Genomic DNA, 22,076 nt, shown 5'->3' with positions numbered 1-22,076 from the left:
GCAACAAGGTGGCTCCTCCAACATGCCACAGATGTGGCTGGAAAGAACAAGTGCCTCTTGAATTGCTGTGCCTGTGAAAGAGTTAAGCAGCTCCCTCTCTTCCCCAACTGAATCGGAGGATGCTTCATACGTTCTGGTTCTGGAACAAAGGCCAAACAAGTGCAGTCACTGCTCAGACTGCTTTCTGCCCTGGGTCACCGTGACTTAGCTGAATGCACGAGCTCTGCAGCAAATACTGATTCACTCCGCGTTGTCAACGACATCCATGAGCTAGAGGGGTGTCTCCCCTCCGTGCCCTTGTGAAAAATCTGTCGCTGGCCTGTTCCCCATGACATCAATACCCTCCCTCTTAATAGAATGACATTGGTGATTGCTCTATATTTAGCCTTGTTTCTCATTCCTCATTGCTGAGGACTGTGGTAATGGATCATAGCTTATCAAGAGATCACAGCTATGCCAGTTGCCTCTTCCCTTTCTTAATGAGTCTCCATCACTGAAGCAGACCTTCCAGGGGCATCCTTGGCCTCTGAAGCTTGTCCCCAGGATTTGTTTCATTTTCAGTCAGATATAAGATTGCAATTAGGACTAAAACTTTCCAGGGAATACAACTGCTAGCCTGAATTTCCTCTCTAGGTTATGAATAGGATAGAGGTGATAAATAACAAGAATTGCCCATCTGCCCACTCACTTCTATTTGGTGGCTGAGAAAAGAGAAAGCTAACTCTATCCCCAACTGGACTGAAGTGTTAGCTCACGTGAACCAAGAAAAAGCCAGACCACAGCCAGCATGCTGACCTGAAACACCAAGCAGCCATGAGACAGCTTCCTGCCCTCGTGTTGCCCATCACCAGGTGCCAAAAACAAGGCACTCACAGCCAGAGCAGCTAGTGGACTGTATTAGCCACAGAAACTGGGCACCACCACAGTACAGTCAGCATTACTGGCCTGAGCGTGCACAGAAGGCCATGCTGCAGAAAGGAGAAACACCAAGAAGCTGAGAACTCCAGCTCCCTGAGTAGTTCTTCTGCGGTAGGAGAGGAATGAAGCACAACAGTTGCATGTAAGGTGAGCTGTGCAGTGCAAACAACGTGAGTTGAAGTATCAATCTCCAGTTCACGTGCTGCAATCCCTGCTTCTACTCCAACAGGGAACAAAATTAAATTTTTGCTTGTTTTCTTTCAAAGGGACACAACTGAAATTGTGAGGCCTTCTGTCCAACTGCTTCAGCAACCATAGGCGATCTGTTAATATACAGCAAAACAACCTCTCTAGTGGGAGAAATAAAAAACTTTGTTATAAATAAACCGGTTGCAAACAAGCTGTCGATTCACACACAGCGTTTTATTTACAAAGGCATGCCAAGTCCAGACTTGTTTTTGTTTTAATTTACTGCACCACAGATAGTAAAAAAAACAGCCAAACAAAAACTGAGCCAAGGGGATTGTCTCTGCAAGTATGCCCGTTTCTTAGAGATTGCCCATATCCCTTTAAGGCAGCACAAAGCCTTTCTTTATAGTGGTTTTAAAGTGACCTCTTAAATTAAGACAGCAGGGTCAAACTGACCACACAGTACGTAGTGATGTACTCAGCTGTTGCCTCATAACTTAGATTTGTTTATAGCTCTGGTAGTTAGAAGATGTTCCTCAGATCATTGCAACTCATCTTTTAAAAAAGAAGTCTCATTTAAATAGCTAGCATATTTGGGAAAGTCATACAGTGAGCTAGAGCCCACCTCTGTCTTGCAGAGTCTACAAGAATTGATCAGCATCTCCAAAAGCCACCATAACGCTACAGACCTTTCCCTGCTTCCTGCCTTCCCAGTTAACTGGCAGGTCGTTCTAGAGAATTTCCAGAAAAAGAGGAAAAAAACCCAAAAACATACACTCCTGAATAAGGGTTCAGTTAGCTTCCATTCAAGACCTTGTTGTTTACACCTGCTGTTAGCTGGCCCAAGCATCTATTGGTATTATTCCTCTGCATCAGCCCATAAATAGATTAATCTCTCCCATTATGCGTAGGGAACACGGGCAATAAAATAAATTCAGGTCCTAAACAAGCAGGCAAACAGGCCAGCACAACTTGAGAACGTTCAGCTCGTAAAATCCAAATCCAACCCTCAGCAGTGAGGACATGCCAGAACTAGAATTACTGGTACAACTTCAGTTCACGCCTCCTGTCAGTGAATTATAGCACTGGCTCAGAACGTGGCCCCACAGTCGCTTTGTCGTTTTGCCTGGGGATCCATATACTCAATGCACTGAAGATAGAGATTGCTGAATGGGCAGCTAGTCACTTCTGACTTTTCTTTACTGGCAATGCGTCTGGACCACACATCAAATATGTTTACTGCACACAGCCAAACCCTGCACAGAATACAGAATTATTTGTTTGTGGTGTCCACCACTCCTGCAGCCTACTGATTTGCAAAGACTCTGTTAACGTCATCCGAGGTGACACGGGGGGTAAGACTAAGCCCCACTGCACAACAGGGCTCCATAAGCTAAAAGCATCCCTTCAGTTTCAGAGCATAGCTCGTGCCAATGGCTGCTTCCCTCCACCACCACCTCACTCCAGGTTATTTAGTAGTAGAGTTCGTGTCCACCTCCATCTGTTAAACTCAACCCTTGGTGCCTCAGATGAAGCGTGGGCATCTCACAGACAGTGATCGAGAGCAGAAGTGCTGCACTGTGCCTCTGTGATAAAGGACAAACCATTTCACATACAAAAAGCAGTTATTCAAGAAGCAAAAGGCAAAGCTGGTGCATTTTTTAGGGCAGAAGAGGGAGCAGGGCTCACTATTCACTCAGCACTTAGCTCCTTTGATGACTGCACAAACATGTACACATGCTGTTCAGGCCACAGCTTTCTCTGTAATTCATCCTACCACTGAAACTGATTTACACTTCACAGAGATTAAAATTAAAAAAATAAAGAGAACTCCTATCCCATCACCACCTATCAGAAGAATCAGTTAGTATATATATCCAGCAGGCCACCCAGGGAACCGTTCCCCCTTGAGTTTGTTTTTTATCTCATGGTACACTTCAGAGACCAGCTCCTGCCTGACTAGCTCTGCTGTAGTCCTGAGGGTTAGTTTTTGTTTTATTTTTTTGCAAAGGCAGAAAGGTGAGGTCTTTCCCAATTCATTTTTTGTTTCCTGGAATCAGAGCACAGCGCAGGTTTTATTCCCTCTCTCACAGCCCGTTCTCTCAGACACGAGGGAGCTGCACAGCTTATTTATACTACAGGTTTGTCTGAAGCTGGTCTGCCACCAGATGCAAATCCCTACAATCCCACAGCAGCAGCAAGGAGGAGCAATATTCTGATGTTGGAACACCCTTCTACCTCTCTTGACAGAGCACACTCCAGGTACATTCACAGCACCCGAGCACATTTAGTCCATGTAACAAATATGTGAACGCCAGTGCTGATGTAAAATATCAGCCCACAGGGGAGGAATATACACAGGTACTGGGGGGGCACCCTCAACCTGCAGCATTTGTGATGATTCTGCTCAGACCCTCATCTTTCCATCACACCTTTGTAGAAAGGAGGAAATAGGAGCAACTGGACCGTGTTTGTTGTGAGCAGATGAAGTCACACAACCATCAGAAGCCTGCCTGAACATGCAAAGCCCTACAGGCTGCCAGCATTTGCCCTGAGGAAAGGGAACTGCACACAACAAACAGCATCTCCTAAGCTGACGGTGCTCCCAGGACACCCTGCTTACAGCAGGATTCTCTTCCTCACACACTGAAAGCATCAAGCCCTCCCCAGGAAGAGCACATGGCCAATTTCAGAAGCTGGGGAAGTCTGGTGAGCGTGCAGTCAAGGCTGCATGATTTGCTGATCAATTTGCTGGTATCTGTTTATCACGTGCAAGAGGCTGATGCTGCCACAGTTGCAGCTGAATACATCTGCTGCCTCAACCAAAGAGCCAAAAATGTTTCCCAGTAGGTGGGAAGAGGGCTGCTTCAGGCCTGAAGATACCAGGAGTAGTGCATACAATACAGCCTCTGTTCAATGTAAGCAGCAACAGAACTACAACCACTTCATGTGAAGGGTGCATCCAGGCCCCGAGCAGCAATTGGCATCAAGACAGTCCTCCAAACAAAGTGTGTTGAGAGAGCAAGTCCTGCACAGTTCTGTCAGACACGGGGGCATACAGCAGTTTCAAGGAGTGGGATCACTGTGTTTGTGCACTCCCCGTTTTCTGTTATGTCTCAGAAAAGAAAGCAGGACTGGGTTTTGATCAGGTCTGTAAGGGGCTGCTTAAGAACTAAAGTCTCCAATTACTCATTTGTAGCATTCTATTACTCAATTACAACAGACAAGCAGATCTGAACAATACTGCCCACCTCTCTGCAGCTGTGATGAAGACAATTTCAGATGTTCTTGACTATTAGTGAATCTGCAGGGAAAGGCAGGTAGTTCACAAGGCTGCCAGAAGAGCAATCAAACCAAATGCTATCAGTTTCACTTGTGCCTGCAATATGCAACCCAGAAAGAAGGTGCAGCTCAGCTTAGAGATGATTAAACAGATGAGAAACATTATGAGGCTCGAGGGAACAGGTTTAACTGCAGTTACAGAGAAACAAACTGTTAAAAAAAAAAAAAAAAAAACCCTTATAATTTTTTTCCTCATTACCCAGAATATAGAGATGAACCCAAAAGACTCCCCATAGCTCACAGAAGTCTCACAGTGCTTATTTTTACATTAAGTAGTAACTACGAGTGTAAGAGATGAAACACCAAGACAGCTTGCCAAATGAACATTATTCCCAAACACTAAACTAAAATGTGGTGTTACCCCTGTTTGAGTTCTGTAAGTCAGTTACTGCACCTTCAGAGGGCACTCAACATGCACTCCTGTACACTCACAATCACAAGATACTATTAAAGATTCACTTAAAAAGAAGAAGCACTACAACTCCTTAAGAATTGTAGCTTTTAAAGAAACTACAGAGCAATCAGCTTTTGAAAGCTCTTTTGTCAAACACTGAGAATTCCACAAATGAAAAGCACATTAGCAGATGTCGTGTGCAAATCTCTGCTGCAACACAAGGAGGACAGACCTCAAGCACTTTGGCAACAAAAAGAAGTTTGCATTTTAACCCTCCTGCTGACAGCCATAACACTGTTAATTACAACTTGAAGCTTATAGTTGAGAGTGTTGCACAAAATAAGAGCAATAAAAAAAAAAAAAACAACATTCTGCACCTGCTTCAATGTATGGAAAATTTACCTGAAACTTTAACCAAAGTATTTGGATCAACAGTTAACACCTGAGCTAAAGCATCACTTTAACACCAGGTGCACATCGTAATACCAGCAAAAGAGCAAATTACTTAATAAAGCAGGCAGGCAAGGGGCTTTGACATAACAGTCAAACCTGTGGTAGAAGTTAAGCGTGGGAAAACATTCAGAGACTGTGTCTAACCTTAAAAAAATAATGAAAGGCTGTCCATCACCTTCTGGCATTTGCTGAAAGCAACCTCTGCAAAAGGAACAACCTAATTATAACAACTACTATCAAGCTAACACATACAGTTTGTGCATGCTGAGAAAATTAAATGCCTTCGTAATGGGAAACTAATACACAGGTCTCACACTAGATTTGGGCTTTTCCTCTCTTCCTAAGCCTTACTGGCCCCTGGTAAGCAATTATTAGTGCACAGCTGCTCTGTGAGCCAGCTGTTTCACCACACCACTGTAATGACATCCTGGTCATCTTCAAATCTTCAATTCTACAGCAAAATTCACAGGACCAACAGCACTGCAGAGAACAGAAGAAGGAAGATCCAAACATTCTTTCCCTTCATCTTACTGAATTTAGACCATTTAGTTTACCTTATTGTAATTTCCTTCAGATAAACTGCAGCTACACCTCAGCACTTCACACACTGTGCAAGTTTTCTTCTGCAGATATCAGAGTAACTGGAGTCAGTTTAAAAATGGGACAGTTCATTTTTCAAGCTATTTGGACAGGTCTGCTTGCAAATAAGAAATGTAAAAGATGCTTTTAAAAAAGTCACTTTTCATCAGAAGCTACCATTACCAGTTACATTGCCTTGAAAAAGGCGGCTATGTTGCAAAGATCCTTCATATCCACCTGAACAGAAAGCTGCTGATCCAACCTTTCATGCACAATATCACTATCTACAGCTTTTACCAAATACAGTAAATGCCTCCTGTATGTCTCTGTGTAGATCAGAGCTCGTTTCCCAGGTCACCCTGAAGACAATAAAACCCATGCTGATAAATTCAAGCAGTATTTTGTCTTACCAATATGTTTTCACGTAGCCATTCTGCTCAGAAGGAATCATTTCCATCCTACAGGAGAGTAGCACCTTTTATTCCTTGGCACATCTGTTTCTTATCCTTAAAGCAGATGCTTCATCTGAGCTGAAAGTGTTAGCAGCTAAATTTATGAAACACTCAGGGACATGAAGTATCTGTGTAAATCTCCACCCAGCCCTTCATCAGGAAAAGCAGGGAAAGAATATGTGAGGGAAAAACAGGGAAGAGTCTAAATGGGAGAGTAAGTCTGATAATCTCAAATGTCACAGTCTGACATAAAATAAGAACTGACACTTTCTCACCTGTAAGTGATGTTAAAGGAAGGCAAGACGAATTTGAAGACATTTTATTATACAAAAGATGAACTCTTCCAAAACTGGAAGAGACTTTCTACAACTTTAAGAGTTTCATTCTGCAACTTGTACTTCCACATGTTGTTTCAACAATACAGGATAAAAAGCTCAGTAGTCCCACTTTCTTCTTACCAGAAGCACCAAACTGTAGCTGTATCAAAATCTGATATTTATTCTTTATACTCCAAGAACTGCTGAAGTCTTTTCTTATGTTCTGTAGAGACTTGCACTGCACTAAAAACAAACACAGAACATAAGTTTTTACATTAAATGTAGTACACAATACGAAACCTCATGCCAAAACTAAGTGCACACTGAAATAAACATCTGCACTCGAGTTGAAATTTAGAAAACCCAGCTGTACGAAAGCTTAGGTTCCAAGAAAAACACACAGAAAAGTAGGTATGAATCCTTAAAAATATCAATTCCTCAACAGCTTCCACTGCTAAAAGACAATTATGCCTAGAAAGCTCATCTGTTTCTTCACCTGTTTAATCATGGCATCACAAAACACTGTGAGTTGGAAGGGACTCACAAGGATCTCTGAGTCCAACTCCTGGCTGCACAGATAACAACCTTAAAAACTAAACCCTATGCCTGACAGCACTGCCAAATGCTTGTTGAACTCTGGCAGCTTGGTGCTGTGAGCCCTGCCTCTGGGAGCCGGCTCCAGCACTCAGCCACCCTCTCAGTTCAGGCTGTTCCTAACGTCCCATCTGAATGATCCCTGATACAGCTTCACGAGCGGCTGTTATTCTTGCAAAGCTGACTTACGTATGAAAGAATCTCAAAATGATTTATCCTGTACACACAGCATTTCCAAACTGTGAGACATTTCATCTCACAGAGAGAGATGGGCAGACAGTGAAGAAAGTTTCAGCTCCACACATTCAGACACCAAGTACAGAAGTCAGCCTGCTGTGACAGCAGCTGAGAGCCAGTTGTTAGACAAGCAAGAAGCATTTAGTAAGGCTGCCCAAGGTTCTCTTCCCACTAAACAGATAGTTATCTCTAGCCAATTTATTTTGCAGTAGCAAAGATTTAATTATTGAGTGACATCCATGGACCACTATAAAGTTCATAAAAAAATTCATTGAGGACCCAGAATTCTTTGAGTAAGTTTCTAGCAGGACCATCTACATACACAAAAACTTTGTAAGGTTCAACAAATTAAAGAAAATAGAAAGATGCCATGTTAGAATAATGCCCTATAGAGATTTTGGCACAAAAGTCCATTTCTACAGTAACATTTAATTTAAAAATCTAGCAAGGGAGAAATCATGAAGAAGAGTTCTTACTTCAGGTGTTCTCCAAAGACAGTGGTTATCCGGTACAGAGCTGTTTTCAAGGATGCTCTCAGTGCAAATCGTAGTGTTTTGTAGGATGTGTCCACCAGGCTTCCTGAACTCCTGGGAGGTTTGCTAGAAACATGAGGCAGTTTGAAATGTCTGTCTACAACCTAATGGAGAAAAAAAAAAAAGAAAAGATGAGCTCCCTCTGTCTGGTCAGTTACTTTAAAGCAGAGCTAACAAGATATTTATTAAATAAAGCTAAGTAAAAAAAAAAAAATTCCAATGCCACCAAGACACAAAAATGTCTTGGAAACCAAAGTTGGCCTTACATTTCCAGGCCATCAACATCAGCACAATAATTAAGATCTGTGAAATCAGATTCTCTGGTATTAACTCTAAATGCTAAGCACGGCAGTACAAAACCAATTCTGTTTTGTGTTATATCTTGCTTCCTTCAGAAACATGGGAGGTGCTCCCTGCCCCTTACCCAGCACCTCTTCTTGGAATAAATGACTGACACTGAGAAGCTTTAATAACCTCAAAATCGTTTCCAAGAATCTCCACTAAGGAAGTGTAAAAATGATGGTATCAAAAAGACATGCATAGCTTTGGAAACAAATCTTTTTTTTTTTTTTTTCTTTCTTTTAATTCACTTTTCCAAACATCAACAACTGGAGAGTTTGAGTAATGCCTGAGCACTGCTTTGTGATCTTATCTCTAGCGGTTTGCAAAGCCTCCAAGTGCTGCAGATTGTATGAAGAATTCTCTACAGCCCATTGAAGACCAAGTCCTAAGCTTAAGGTACAGGATATCTGATGCACCCCTGAAGCAAGATGTTTAATTTAAACAGTACCACATGCTCTGTTCAATATTTCAGTAAAAATGCACCTCCTGCTTCTACATATTAAAGATCTAACAAGGCTTTTATCCAGCTGTCCCATAAGGAACATAGTGTCAACTGGTTGCTTCATTTAGATTAACTGAAGATGAGAAGCTGTTTACAGCAGTGACTAATTCAATGCCACGACTGGTCAGCGCTGCTAAAACACAAAGCTAACAAAACTCCTCTCATAAAATTGTTCTGTGGTAAGGAAAAGTTCATGGCTTTCACCTCCTGAAGGGTCAGTAAAGTATTCAGGATAGCTGGCAGCGTAGTTTGAACAACTCCAAATTGGTCTTCAGTGAAGGAGGCTGCTACCAAATGGGACAGACCTTTTAGGGGAAAAAAAGGTTGCTACAATTACAGAGTTCTCAACTTGTGATGCATTAACAAAGACTACATGTTTCCTGAGGATCCTACTAGCGTGGGGCAATTCTTAGGACTTTCTGCAGCCAGATGACCATTACCTCAGCTTTGGCTTGCTGCAGGGCTAAATCAGTCACTCGTCTGACTGCTGCACAATAGCTTGAGGCTAATGATAGGGGAAGAGAGATTACATAAAATATTTAGAAGAGGACTGGCTCCCTTTCTGCTCCTCTGATCAGAACCGTACCTGACATCAACCACAAGACAAGTGCTATTTCACAATCTCAGTCGTGCAGAAACATTTCCAGATTATTGAAAGTTTTGTTCAGTTTATACAACAACTTTACTACTCTGAAAATTGGATCTGAAAATTGGATTGAGCTTTTAAACCCTTCTCAGTTTATTCCATTAAAAAGCACTGCAGCCTCACTCACCAACCCTTGTTAAGACACAAACAATACAAAAACCATATTTATGATCCCCATCTCCTGACCATATTTCTTGGCTTGTCACCTTTGATCTGACACAACCTGTCTCATCAGTCCATAAAACATCTAACCCAGGAGGAGGACTGATCTTTGCACAGTGAAATCCAGTCAAGGATTCTAAAGACTGGTGTTTGCTCTTGACACTGAGATAAACAAGCAAGAAAGTCCTGTTGTGCAGCCACGTCCTCGTTGGTTTTTTTAAATCTCTCTGGACCACTTCTTCCAAATTATTTGTTAACTTACTACTTGAATGCCTGCCTGCCTCCACATCCCCAGCTAACAAAGAAAGACACTTCAGGAAGAAAACCTGCTGTAAAAAAATTTCTTACTGAAAGAAAATGTGAAGCTGATAGATAAATGGGTTAATGTGGAAGAAAAGCAACAAATCCAATCCAGGAATCACTGCCTCCATGGAGCAAACTAAAAAACTGTGCATGGGATTTCAAAATAAAGAAGTGAATCTTTATTAAAGAGATCTTTATTCACGTTATAGAAAAGCAGTTGTATTTCTATCAAAAAAGATTCAAAGTTTTTACAGGTTTTGTAGTTCCATGAACCATAGAGCAGAGAAACTGGGAACAGAAACTGCTTACCTTCCAATGCCCAAATGTGCATCTGGGCATCAGAGAAAACAGCTTGGATGGAGGCTTCCGGATGCTGAGAAGAAATCAAAGCATTCTAAGCACACAACCTAAAAGCATCACCAAAACTGCAGGTTTCAATTCAATAATACACATTTCTCCAGTTCACATGACTCCTCAGAAAAGATCTGCAAGGCTGACAAATGTCAGGAAATGCCCAGATAAATCTGTAGGAGCTGCCCACAAAGCTCTAGCTACAAGTGAAGATTCCAAGAGAGAAAGTATATTTGCTAGCTTGTTCTCAAGGGCTAAATAAACACTAGTCTCTCCATTCCTGTATCATGACCTTGTTTGACTCAGTCTCCATTCTAGTCTAGCTGACAAGACTGCTATATGTGAATAACTCTCACACGCACAGAAGAGATCTGCATGCAAAAATGAGTGAAACCTATAAAAACAAAGATCTACAGTAGAGGACATTTGCACTGTAAAGATTAATTAAGTTGTTCAGTTTTGTTAAGAAAAGCACTCAACTGTTGTTTTCTTTTGTGCAAAAACTAAGCCAAACTTGCACAGTACAAACACTTATTCAACTGAAATACTTTACAACTGAAAGGTAGAAGTAAAATTAGTACCAACGTTTCAGAAGGAGAAATTCCAAAAAATCCAGCTACCTTTTTTCCCCACAAAGGAAAAATATAAAGCATGCACTTGGTACTGTCTGACAAAGTACTATTAACAGCATCCTAACCTTAACTAGAGGCTTATACCATAGCAGTTAGCATCCTGAGATAATTGCATTTTTACGTTCTCGGTTGTTTTATTATGATACTTCAAGCAAAATGCTGCTTATAAACAGCCTAGCTTAACCAAACATTTACTTTTTTAATACAGGCACAGGATAGTCCTGCTTTAAGTATCACAATAAAGACAGCACTGTACTTACAATTAGATTAGAAAAAAGAACTTCTGAATCACAGAACTGCAGGGGTTGGAAGGGACCTCAAGAGCCTGAACACAACCCCCCTGCTAAAGCAGGTACCCCACCACAGCTCATGCAGGCAGGTGTCCAGCCAGGTCTTGAGTATCTCCATGTAAGGAACTCTCACTGCACAGCCCATTCCAGTGCTGTGCCACTCTTACTATGAAGAAGTTACTCCACAAGTTTGTGTGGAATAACTTGAACCTAAAACTTGAACTTCCTACGTTCAAATTTAAGGCCATTATTCTATGTCCTATTGCTGTGCACCACCGAGAGGAATCTGGGCTTATCCACTTGCTTCCCACCTCCCTTCAGGTATTCATAAACCTTTATCTTTTCCCTGGCTGAACAGACCCCGGTTCCTCAGTCTCTCCTCATAAGCAGATGCTCCAGGCCCTCTGTCATCTTTGTGGCCCTCCACTGGACTCTTTCAAAGAGATCCCTGTCTTTTTTGAGCTGGGAAGCTCAGAGCTGGACACAGTGTTCTAAATTATTACTATATGGAAAAGACACACATTGCAACAGCAGATCTCACATGTTCATGCATTTTTCAGACCGTGCTGCTCACTCACACAACACATGATCATGACTACCTTGCTGAAGAAATACATTATCAGCACTCGTCTTGATAAGAAGTTTTTTATCTGAAAAGAAACAGATGAAAAACATAGTATTTATCAGAAGGCAAGCAAAGTTAAGCCTCCTCACTTCTACCATCTTTTCACAGTGCAAAGGAATTGAGTGAGGCAGAATATGTTTCATTAAGTCATGTAAGCTAATTGAAGAAGTATCCTTCAAGAGTTCTTTCAGAAGAGAGAACACTTAAGCTGTATTGGCTGTAATCTATCTGTGCTGCAACTTTTACTCTACCTGCTCTTGCTTGTTCTGGAGCCATGTGTAAATCAAACTTGGCTGCACAGCCTCGCTGCCAACTCTCGCAACAGAGAGCGCTGGGAAGGATTCATTGTGGGAACCATTCAGTTGCAGACCTACAAGAGAAATGCAGTCTCCTCAGAAAACAGGTTTCTGTCCCTTTTCCTCTCACACATATAGACCTCTATTGGCATCTACATCTATGACTACGAAGGTAAGAACATAACATAACAGAAAAGTCTTTACCTGAACCTGATGTCCACAGCTTTGGTCCCCTTCGCACAACCAGAGGACTCTGGCCTTTTCCATGCCAAGGAGAACTTAACTCCAGAATTCCCGCCTTGCAAGTTAAAGCAGGTGAACTGAAAGGTGAACCAATATCAGACCCAGGCGATGCCTTTAAAGGCACTGAGGATGATTTAACCAGGGAAGACATAGCAGCTCTGGGAATAACATTAGACCTCTGTAACTGGAAAGGGATATCTTCTGCCCCCGCAGCTCCTAACAAGAGAAATATGCTGCACGTAAATAAACATGCTGTCAAGACATGGGTTTGTTACTGGATTGCTGCTTCAACAACTTTGTATTGTCAAGAGTTTTTATTAACAGACATTACTTCCACCTTGCAAAGAAGTACATATCAACCTGAGCAGAGTTTTTAAGAGTTCTTTCCACTTGTTCTCAAACTGATGATGGATTTCCTGAACATCTCCTGCTAACTAGCATTACAATGCATTGAACGTATCATCACAAAGCATCTTTAGCATTCCTAGTATTAGTACTGGAAGGCAAGGGTATTTAAGGACAGTTTCTAAATAAGAACAACAGTTCTTTCTGATTGGTATGAAACACGTCAGCCACAAATTCCAAGGCAGCAGCAACAGAACTAGAAGAAATTCACCTCTGACATACCAACTGTCCCCTGCTGTTCCCTGACAGGAGTACGCTTGTGTCCCAGGCTAAGGGATCCAGTTACCTGCCAGCCCTCGTACTGACACAGCTCTGCTGCCAGGAATGATGCCTAAGACCAGCATGTGAAACACCTGAAATGCGTGCTGCCTGCGTGCAGCTCAAGACTCAAACTGGCTCTTCTTTTACCATGATACTCAGTGAGCCACATAAACATGTTCAGAGTCCTTATGACAACAAAAACTGTCATGTTAAGGTAACCAGAAGAACAGCTAAGCAAGTTATAAAGCATCTCCTGGAAGGTCTTAGAGTTCTTAGATTCAGTCATATTCTAATATTAACTCTAATAATTAGACTTTCTTAACTCATGTAAGTGTGGAAGACCATATTGCATTGAATATAACATCAAGCAAAGTAAACAAAGTAAGCACACTTTTGAAGTTTTCCATTTGTTTAGGGGATTGAAATGAAACAGGGGCAGGACTTCCTTTTTAAATGTTCCCATTTATTTGCAGAACCCCCTCAACTCATTTTTCCATACAACTTCATTCAGATCACATAGGTGCATTAGTCTATTGCTATTCTCATGCTTTACAAAGCATTATGAGCATTTCCTCACATACCTGGAGTCTGCGGAGATACTTTCATCTCTCCCACTTGCTGCTTTGCTCTCCCATTTGCTGCTGCAGCTTCCTGCTGTGCAATCAACCTCTGGGTCAGATCAGTCAGAAGACTCAAACACTCCCTTGATATCGCAGTCCAGTTGTGTGGGTGCCCACCTAGGAGCATTCACATAGAAGGGAAATGCAGCAGGTATGTTTGATCTCCGCAGTACCCTCATATCTATTCCAACAGTGCACATTTGCTCTCAGCAAAAAGCTTCAAAGACAGCAGCACCATTCCGTTTGTAAAAAGCCACAGTGCGTTTTCACTGCAGCAGTATATTTATACTGAAAAGATGAAAACATGGACAGACTCCATCCTACTGGCAACTAATAACTCCACAAGACTTCAGTGAAACCCATTAAGCACGTGGGAAACGAGCAGTTTGGTCCATCAGATTTGAAATTAACTAAAATGAACAAAGTAATATCAGTGGTAATGGGGAACGCTTTAGAAGTTGTGCAAACATCAGAAATCCCAATGATGAGCAACAAAGTTTTCAAACGTTTCTAGGCAGACAAAGCTGCCCTTCTCTGCCATATCTTCATATGCAGCAAGAGGCTTGTACACTAAATGAAATCGTGGCCTTTGTTTGCTTTCATAATTCCAGTGGTGACCCACTATCTATGCTCAGTTTAATCTCACATCTGAACACTGGGCTTACATACACGAGTTGGATTATTCAGTTTGGATTATTTGATAGGTGATGTCACAAGGATCTTGCTTGCAATACTTTAAGGCCTGTGTTTCCTCACAGTTGTCATTTAAATCAAATAACAGGAACTGGTATTTACTGAGTAGATAAAACAATGTGAATACAGAGAACTAAGCATCCTTTTGGAAAAGGCATCAAAAGGACATTTTTTACTTAGGAGGGCTCATAGTTTACATAGCATACATCACAGCAGTTAAAAAACAAAAACACCTGTCAACACATTCAGCAAACATTTAATTAAAAAAAATAAAAATAAAAATCAACCTGAGCTCTTACCTGGTTGGCTGAGGCTAAAGACCTCCTGACGACGAACAGGAGAATACTGGGAAAGTAACATCAAGTCTTGTAAGGCTAAAAACTGCAAGGAAAGGGAAGTGTTCTCACAAGTGCAAATTCCAAGGAGGTTCCTTAAAAACTGTTGTTATCCATAGAAATGCAATTCTAACAAAGACCAAGTTTGCACAGACTATGACAAGCCATGTGATAGGGGCAGGGGGAGGAAAACAAACAGGCAAAAGACTGCATGTATCCCCAGAACCAGTTTGGATAGAGCATCTGAGCAGCTTTGGAAAACTCTCCTGGTATGTTCCTCCTTTGGAGCTAAAGAAAATCTAGGACTTTTTTAATTTTAATTCAATCTCAATAGCTAACAACTCAGAGAAAAAGAGCTCAAGTCTAGAGAACAAACTGTTGAGAACAAACTTTTTGCAAGCCAGAGCTCATCTGCAGTGTGCCAACAGCACAAAGCCTAACACTGCTTTTTCACATGACAAGTAATGAATGGGGCAGATCAATGATAACCAGATTTCTCTCACTGTGCAAGACCCAATTATAAGTTAGACACTTCAGTCTAATTCATATTCTCAGCAGTTGCTGTGCTGTGATTGATTCTTCTTCACAGATCCTTTGATAATGTAACAGAGCTTACAGGAGGTTGCAATTCACTTGAATCCCATTTTATCTCTAGCCTTATCAGAGATCCATATAATCATTAAACACGGATCTTCCACGTGCTGAAGAATAAAGTTACCTATGTTTACACAACACTTTTTATGAGGTCTTCAATTCTTGATTATTATAAACAGTAAGTTCTACTAAAGTCTAACACAGCCTCACCAAAATTACTGCTTACCACAATGGAAAGAAAGCATTCATAACCTTTTATTTTAGCATCATTACAAACTAACATTATTACTGCAGGCATACATCTCACCTTCACCTCTAAATGAATCCATCTTCAGCCTAAAAGTAGTATAGCACGGTGAGCACCAGCAGATGTCACTACTAAACAAGTTTTCACCATTATGACTGTCTCTCTCAGCCCTGAGGCAGCTTTATAAAGAACTAGCAGCAGCTTCTCTAGCTGCCACACAGCAGATCACAGTTTGAGAATTCAGCTTCCCAGCACAAATCTAACTGGGAATATTGCAGAAATCCAGTTACCTTTATAATGAGCGGAGGGTTGCTGTTTAGGATCTTAGGCAGGCATTGGTCTGTCTCCTCAGCAAAAGTTGGCTGAACAGGAAAGTGATGTGTCTAAAAATAAATACCAGAAGTTGTGTTATACACACTGCCACAGCACGCCAACCTCTGTAGCACAGATCTTGAAGAACAACCACGCAATGTACCAGGTACCCAGAAGAAACACACCACATCACCAGAGCAAAACATGAGGGGGAAAAAAGCCTAAGAAAGATCATATCTGAGTTGGTGCTCGTCAGGAATTATGGACCACAAAAGCACACACCCAACTGCTTCAACTTACTACAAACTGCCTTGAAATTTCTAACAGAAGCAACGACAAAACCAAACAAGCACACAACAAAGGCCACTCCTCACATTTAAGGCCAAGGTGTTAGAAAATCCAGCTCCCTTTATCTTTAAATACCCCCGTGTACCCATACAGCTGGGCAAATCATGTGTAGACAGATTACTATTATAATGATAACTGGGAGAAAAATCTATCGACACCACAGCCAAAAATAAGACATTTCAACAGCTCTGTCTTTTAAGATGTAACCAATCCAATGAAAAACTGCAGGGATCTTTTATTAAATAATGAAATATTTTACAATTCTCCTCCTACACTGTTTCGTTGATAAACTAAGAAAGCCTTCAAATATAAATAACTGCTTATGTTGTTATGAAGCATTGCATATTTTTAACACTACAGAACATGAACCAGTTTGGGCACAGACTCTGCCAGTTTATTTGTTCTGTGTCACTGAATTCAGATTACATATTAACACTTTTTCTCTTCCCCAGCTGCAAGACTGGAATTGCTAATAGCCATGGCTGTCAAAGGGTTAACAAAACAGCTGTGTGGATCTGATGTAAGCTTAGAGGTTCTTGGCTGCCTTTTCCTTGTCACCCCCCCAGCACTCCTCACTCCCACCACCCCCATAAGTACAGTCTCAGATTTATTCTAATGTGATTCATTATATATTCAAATGGTCTTTTTTTAGCCACATTAATTTGTAACAGTGATTGAATGAAAATGCAAAAGCATATTAATTCCCAAGGCTGCTTGAAGTCTATTATAATACTGCAGCCTGAACTCTTATTAACGTGTCTCTCCTTTGGAGAATTTGGATGCCTGGTTGAAATGTGAGATTTCCAGAGCTTAGCTTGCAGAACACTGACCACCTTCTGTTATCCTTTCTGTTGATAAATTGGACTGAGATCTCATTTCTGGATATCACCTTCTCACATAACCTGCAGGTGCGTGTCACAAGTTCTTGCTTTTGAAAAGAAAGCATTATCAGCAGAACACATCAGCACTGTCACAGCACACCAACCTCTGTAGCGTAGATCTTGAAGAACAACCACGCAATGTACCAGGTGACCAGAAGAAAAACACCACATAACCAGGCGTGGTAAAATAAGGAGAGATCCAATAAGCCAGACAGTGTGTCAAGAGGATGCAATTTACTGCAAATAAATCAACCAAGATAAAAGTATTTTTATTGTGGAGGACATTTTTAGTAGGCTGCTCATTGTCGATTTTGTTGGTGGTTCTCAACAAGTCCCATAAAGATGTTATGAGATCACATCTCTTTAACTTTCTATTAGAGGTGATTAGATGAAATTAAAATTAATGAAATTAAGGAAAAAGCCACACGGAATAAATGACTGTAATCACAACTTCAGTGCATTAGAGTATTAAAAGCTGCCATTTCCCTATTTGAAGAGGAATCACAGTGATGTATAAAAATGAAGACATCCTAAAAACACAGAACTGGATAAAAACCACAAATGAGATCTGGAGAGAATGCCCTTCCAAATATTTCAGTTTTACAGAGATGAAGGCTACCAAAGAGGATTCCTTACAGCCTAGCTACAAAATGGCTCTTACCAGGGGCTGCTGGCCCTCGTGGGGTTTGTTTCAGAAGCCTCCAATGCTCCCATGCTCTGGGGGAGGTCAGGAACAGAGCCCTACTATGCACCAAGGACCAGTTGCTAAGCTGGACTACCTGGAAAGGCAGCTGTTGGCAATATTCTCCTCCAAATTTTCAGCACAAGGTACCCACCTGTCTATACGAAGATCCATTGTGGTGCTTATCCACATCTTTGGGATATAACCTAGGGAACAAAGAAATAAACACAACACTGAAGGAAGTAAAACACAGGCAATCAAGCACACAACAGGCCAACAAGAAGATTGAAGTAGAACGCATATATAAAAGACAAAGAATGGCCTTGTAACACACGTGCTAGAAAACAATCTGCCTTTGGGATTTCTCTCTTCTGTTTCTTAAAAAATAGGAATGAGAGAATGGAAGAAGAGGTGCCAGGACAACAATTACATGGTGAGAGATGTTGCTCTTGCAACTAGCTTCTCAGCACTGGAATATTTGTATTTCTCCTCTATCAAAGGAGTTAATAGTAATTTGATATTCATTTTCACCACAGCTCAGACAGCAGCAGAGTACTCATACAGATACAGAAAAAACCAATCTTGAAGCAGTTGCCCCAATGGAAAATGCTCTAGCATAGCTTTACATCATTTAGAAGTATAACTACAACCCTAACATAAAAGAAACCTCCCTGTATTTCATCCAGTCCAACCCAGCTGTGCCCATCAGTAGAATTTATCATTATCATTTTAAGGAATGATTCTTGATTCTCCCAGAAGGGAGGCAAACTGCATTTTTCTCCCCAGTTTTCTCCAAATAACTGCAAATAAACTGCACTTGAGAATAAAGCCAAAGTGCTTGTTTTTTCTTAGAAATAGTAAGGAATGGTGGCACTACGTACACAGGAGTTGTACCTGCTGCCAGTGTTCCAGGTTCTGCTCTGAGACTATTCCCAATACCAGACAATGGAAGGAGTAAGCCAGGCATAGCAACATTTACCCACGTGACAAAAAACCTGAGTTAAATATATTTAAGTTACAAATAAAACCAAAATTCTTCAATTATACTCCAAGCCTGGAAACAAAGTATTTTTACACAGATCAGAATGGACACGCAAATAGTGGTCAAAAAGGTTTCAAAATGCATCCTCTGCAATGCTAGCTGGTTAGAGCTTGGTAGCTCCTCCTACATGCAAGTTACTTCACAGCTGCCTGCAGTGGAATTTCCTTCCAAGAGGAGAACACCAGAAACAACCCTCTGGAGGAGGATCAATGTTTTGGCCCTGTGTCCAAAAACACAGGCTTCAGGTTAGAAAATGAGTGTTCCCAGTTGTCTTCTTAGAAAATGGTAATGTTCTTACTCATGTGATGTTACCAACTGGGTGAGAAATTCCTCTGTAAGGTGTTAACCTCTTTGGAAAAAGAGACATTTCTCACGTGCTAACCAAAATGCTGTAAGGCTTTAAGAATTAATAGCAGCATGCAAACTGTGCCTATTTGCACTATTCTAGAGAGACATTACTTGTCTTATTTGTTTAAATAAGCCCAGCATGCAATCTGAGAGGCTGAAAAAACAGCATAGATTCCCTGCCTAAAATAAAGGAATTCAAAATACAGGCACTCCAACTTTACAAATCCTTACCAAAGAAGTAATACGCAACGCAGAAGTTTCTGACCGAGTACAGAGATTCCACACAGCTGTGTTTCATGAGGAGAGGCAAAGACCTTCTGAAACGTAAGTACTTGTATTGCTAGAAACAAAAACAAGTTTCATAGCATTCAGAACAAAATGGTGAAAGTTAAAAAAATAAAAGCCTGCTTTAAAACCTGTAGCCTAGACAAATTAAAACTAATCGGAGCAATATTTCTGGGCTGCATTTCACATGTCAGCCCTCACTTTCTCTCTGCTAGATTTCTGCAGAACTGCTACAGCCCCCTCTAAAGGGATCAGTCCCACAGTAGAAGCACACAAATTAGCTCTGGATGCTGAGTTTAAGCTTAACTCACTGTATGCTCTTCAGACTTGAAAAAAATCTGGTACTCCATCACAACTGATAAGTTTCTGTTTGTTTGAAAACAATTATCTAAAAGCCCTGAGGATTTTCAGCTTTTAGGTAACCTCTGTTGCTAGTTCCTGACGTTAATAATCAGTTCATGTATATTGCTGCTTTCCTGCAGCTCACCTCCTGCAATGGTCCACCTTAGCCAGCTTTGAATGTGCAACACAGGGCCCTCAGCATCCTGCACCTGTTTGAAAGAGGCTGAGCAGCAAGAAGGAAGGTGAACATTACTGGCACCAAAACATACACTCACTCAGCTTTAATCTACTGGTAAAAGCCAACTGAGACCTGGTGCTGCCACATTCAAAGATATAAACAATCAAAGCTATTTTTCAATAATTGTTTTCTTTATCTTTCTGCTCAGATCTATAAAACTGCTTACCTGTATGATTGGAAATGGCAAATAATTCATGTTGTTAATGAGGTATAAGAGACTGTAACAGTATCCCATGAAAGCACCAGAAAGTAGAAAGAAGAGGTGGTATTCATTTAGGCACATCTGAGGAACAGCGTCATCGAGGCTAAAAGACAAAACTTAATATTAACTTTTTTTTAAATCCAGCATTTGGAATTCAAAGAGAAACTTCATTTCTGCTCTCCTGATCAGTACATGTGATTGTATCTGAGCACGTCCAGTTCCCATTACTTATTTCTGTACTTTAGGCATGAGGATTCTTCTGATATTTCGAAGTAAGGCACACCCACCAGAGACTCAGTTCAAATGACAACCAACCTGGCAACTCTCCATCGACAATCCCAACCATTCAGTCGTTCTGGGTTTCTGGCCCATTTATCTCCCCATGCATTATAATATTTCTCAGTTGAGGCATTTCCTAGCCTTTATTAAAAAAATATCGACGCATACTTGCTCATTTTTTGACAGCACTGAAATTTCAGTCTCTTACATAGAAAAAATGGCCATCAGGACCTACTTTTACAACAGCAGCTCTTTCCATAACTTATCCTTAAGACACAGACATAATTACCTTTCTGAAATCGTGCAGGGCACAGCAAGAAATTGGAACCTCCCTTTTGTCATAACTGCAGCGCACCAAGCAACCAACATGCCCATTACAGCATGAGCAACTGAATGGATAACTTGCTGAGGGTGAATTATTTTTCCTATCAGCGCTAATCGAGAGCATGGGATCGATGGCACAACTGTAAATAAAAGCCAAAAGTGAATTTTTATTTGCTATCAATAGAACTGATCATTAAAATAAAAATAAAAATAAAAGGCATTGGCACCACACTTTCAGCTGGAATCAGTCACCAGATACAGAAAGCAACGCAGAGGGACAGAGCAGTGAAGCATGCACACATCTGGGCTGCCTCTCCTGCTGCCATCTGAGTCCCCTTCTGACTCAAACCCATGATTTTCACCTTTCCTCGCTCACTGCGGCAGTAATTAAATAGACTGCTACCTCTACTTAAAAATACCTTTTATGTGCTGCCTACATTAACTAAAAGCAAATTTGCAAGAGGTGGAAAACAAATCTCTCACACCCCCATCTAATTTATAACTGGAACCACAGCCAGTTCAGCATGCAACCCACCTGCATAAAACTCCACGTTGAAAACGCTTATTATCAGAATCACAGCAGACATCAGAAGGATGCAGAAGATGACATGCGAAGTATATAAATCATCGAAAGAATCTAAAGGAAGGAAAGAAACAATCAGCTCTCAGAAGACTGCAGTAACAAACAAGCCCAGCTAGGAAGACCCGCCGCTGAGGAAGCCTGAGGGAGAACGCGGGCCGGGCAGGGTAGGGCAGGGCACGGCACGTACCGGACAGCCAGCGCAGCGGGCGCAGGGGCTGGACGCCGCTGAGGAGAACGAAGGCCGCGGTGCAGACGGGCAGCAGCAGCACGGACCAGGCGACGGCGGCCGCCAGCCTCCAGCCCAGCACCTGAGGGAGAGGCGGCGTGAGGGGGAGAAGGGTACGGGGAAGGGAGGGGATGTGTGAGGAAAGGGTCGCGGCAGCGCCGCGCTCACCTGGCGGAGCAGGGCCCGCTGCCGGCCCGCCGCCGCCGCCTCCATGCCGGGCCCGGCGCCGTTCAAAGTCTCCGCCGCCCAACGGCCTCCTCCCGCACGCCGCTTCCGGCGCAGCACGGCGGGAAGCTCGGGGCAGCCAATAGGAAGAGCGCGACCCCCCTTTTCCCCGCCCACCCCCGACAGGAGGCAGCGCAGGCGCGCAACGTGGAGAGGACTGCGAGTCCCGGCATCCCCCGCGCGGCGCAGGCGGAGAAACGAGCG

General features: G+C 41.9%; 1 protein-coding gene across 1 annotated transcript; it reads right to left on the bottom strand.

Annotated features, from left to right (window-relative positions):
- Positions 1–6,631: 6,631 nt before the first annotated feature.
- Positions 6,632–22,060, bottom strand: NDC1 (NDC1 transmembrane nucleoporin). The gene is given in 19 exon segments (XM_052665736.1): positions 6,632–6,887; positions 7,952–8,112; positions 9,057–9,157; positions 10,273–10,336; positions 11,836–11,886; positions 12,113–12,231; positions 12,362–12,616; positions 13,648–13,803; positions 14,679–14,760; positions 15,846–15,938; positions 17,201–17,333; positions 17,933–17,984; positions 19,400–19,508; positions 20,200–20,338; positions 20,804–20,978; positions 21,374–21,475; positions 21,609–21,729; positions 21,816–21,979; positions 21,982–22,060. Coding segments are annotated over 19 exon segments (2,205 nt in total). The 5' UTR covers positions 22,046–22,060; the 3' UTR covers positions 6,632–6,823.
- Between the last annotated feature and the right edge of the window lie 16 nt (positions 22,061–22,076).

Source organism: Tympanuchus pallidicinctus, unplaced genomic scaffold, assembly GCF_026119805.1.
Source record: "Tympanuchus pallidicinctus isolate F22 unplaced genomic scaffold, pur_lepc_1.0 scaffold7, whole genome shotgun sequence".
Taxonomy (NCBI): domain Eukaryota; kingdom Metazoa; phylum Chordata; class Aves; order Galliformes; family Phasianidae; genus Tympanuchus; species Tympanuchus pallidicinctus.
Note: the sequence above shows the minus strand (reverse complement) of the source record. Positions and strands in the feature narration are given on the sequence as shown.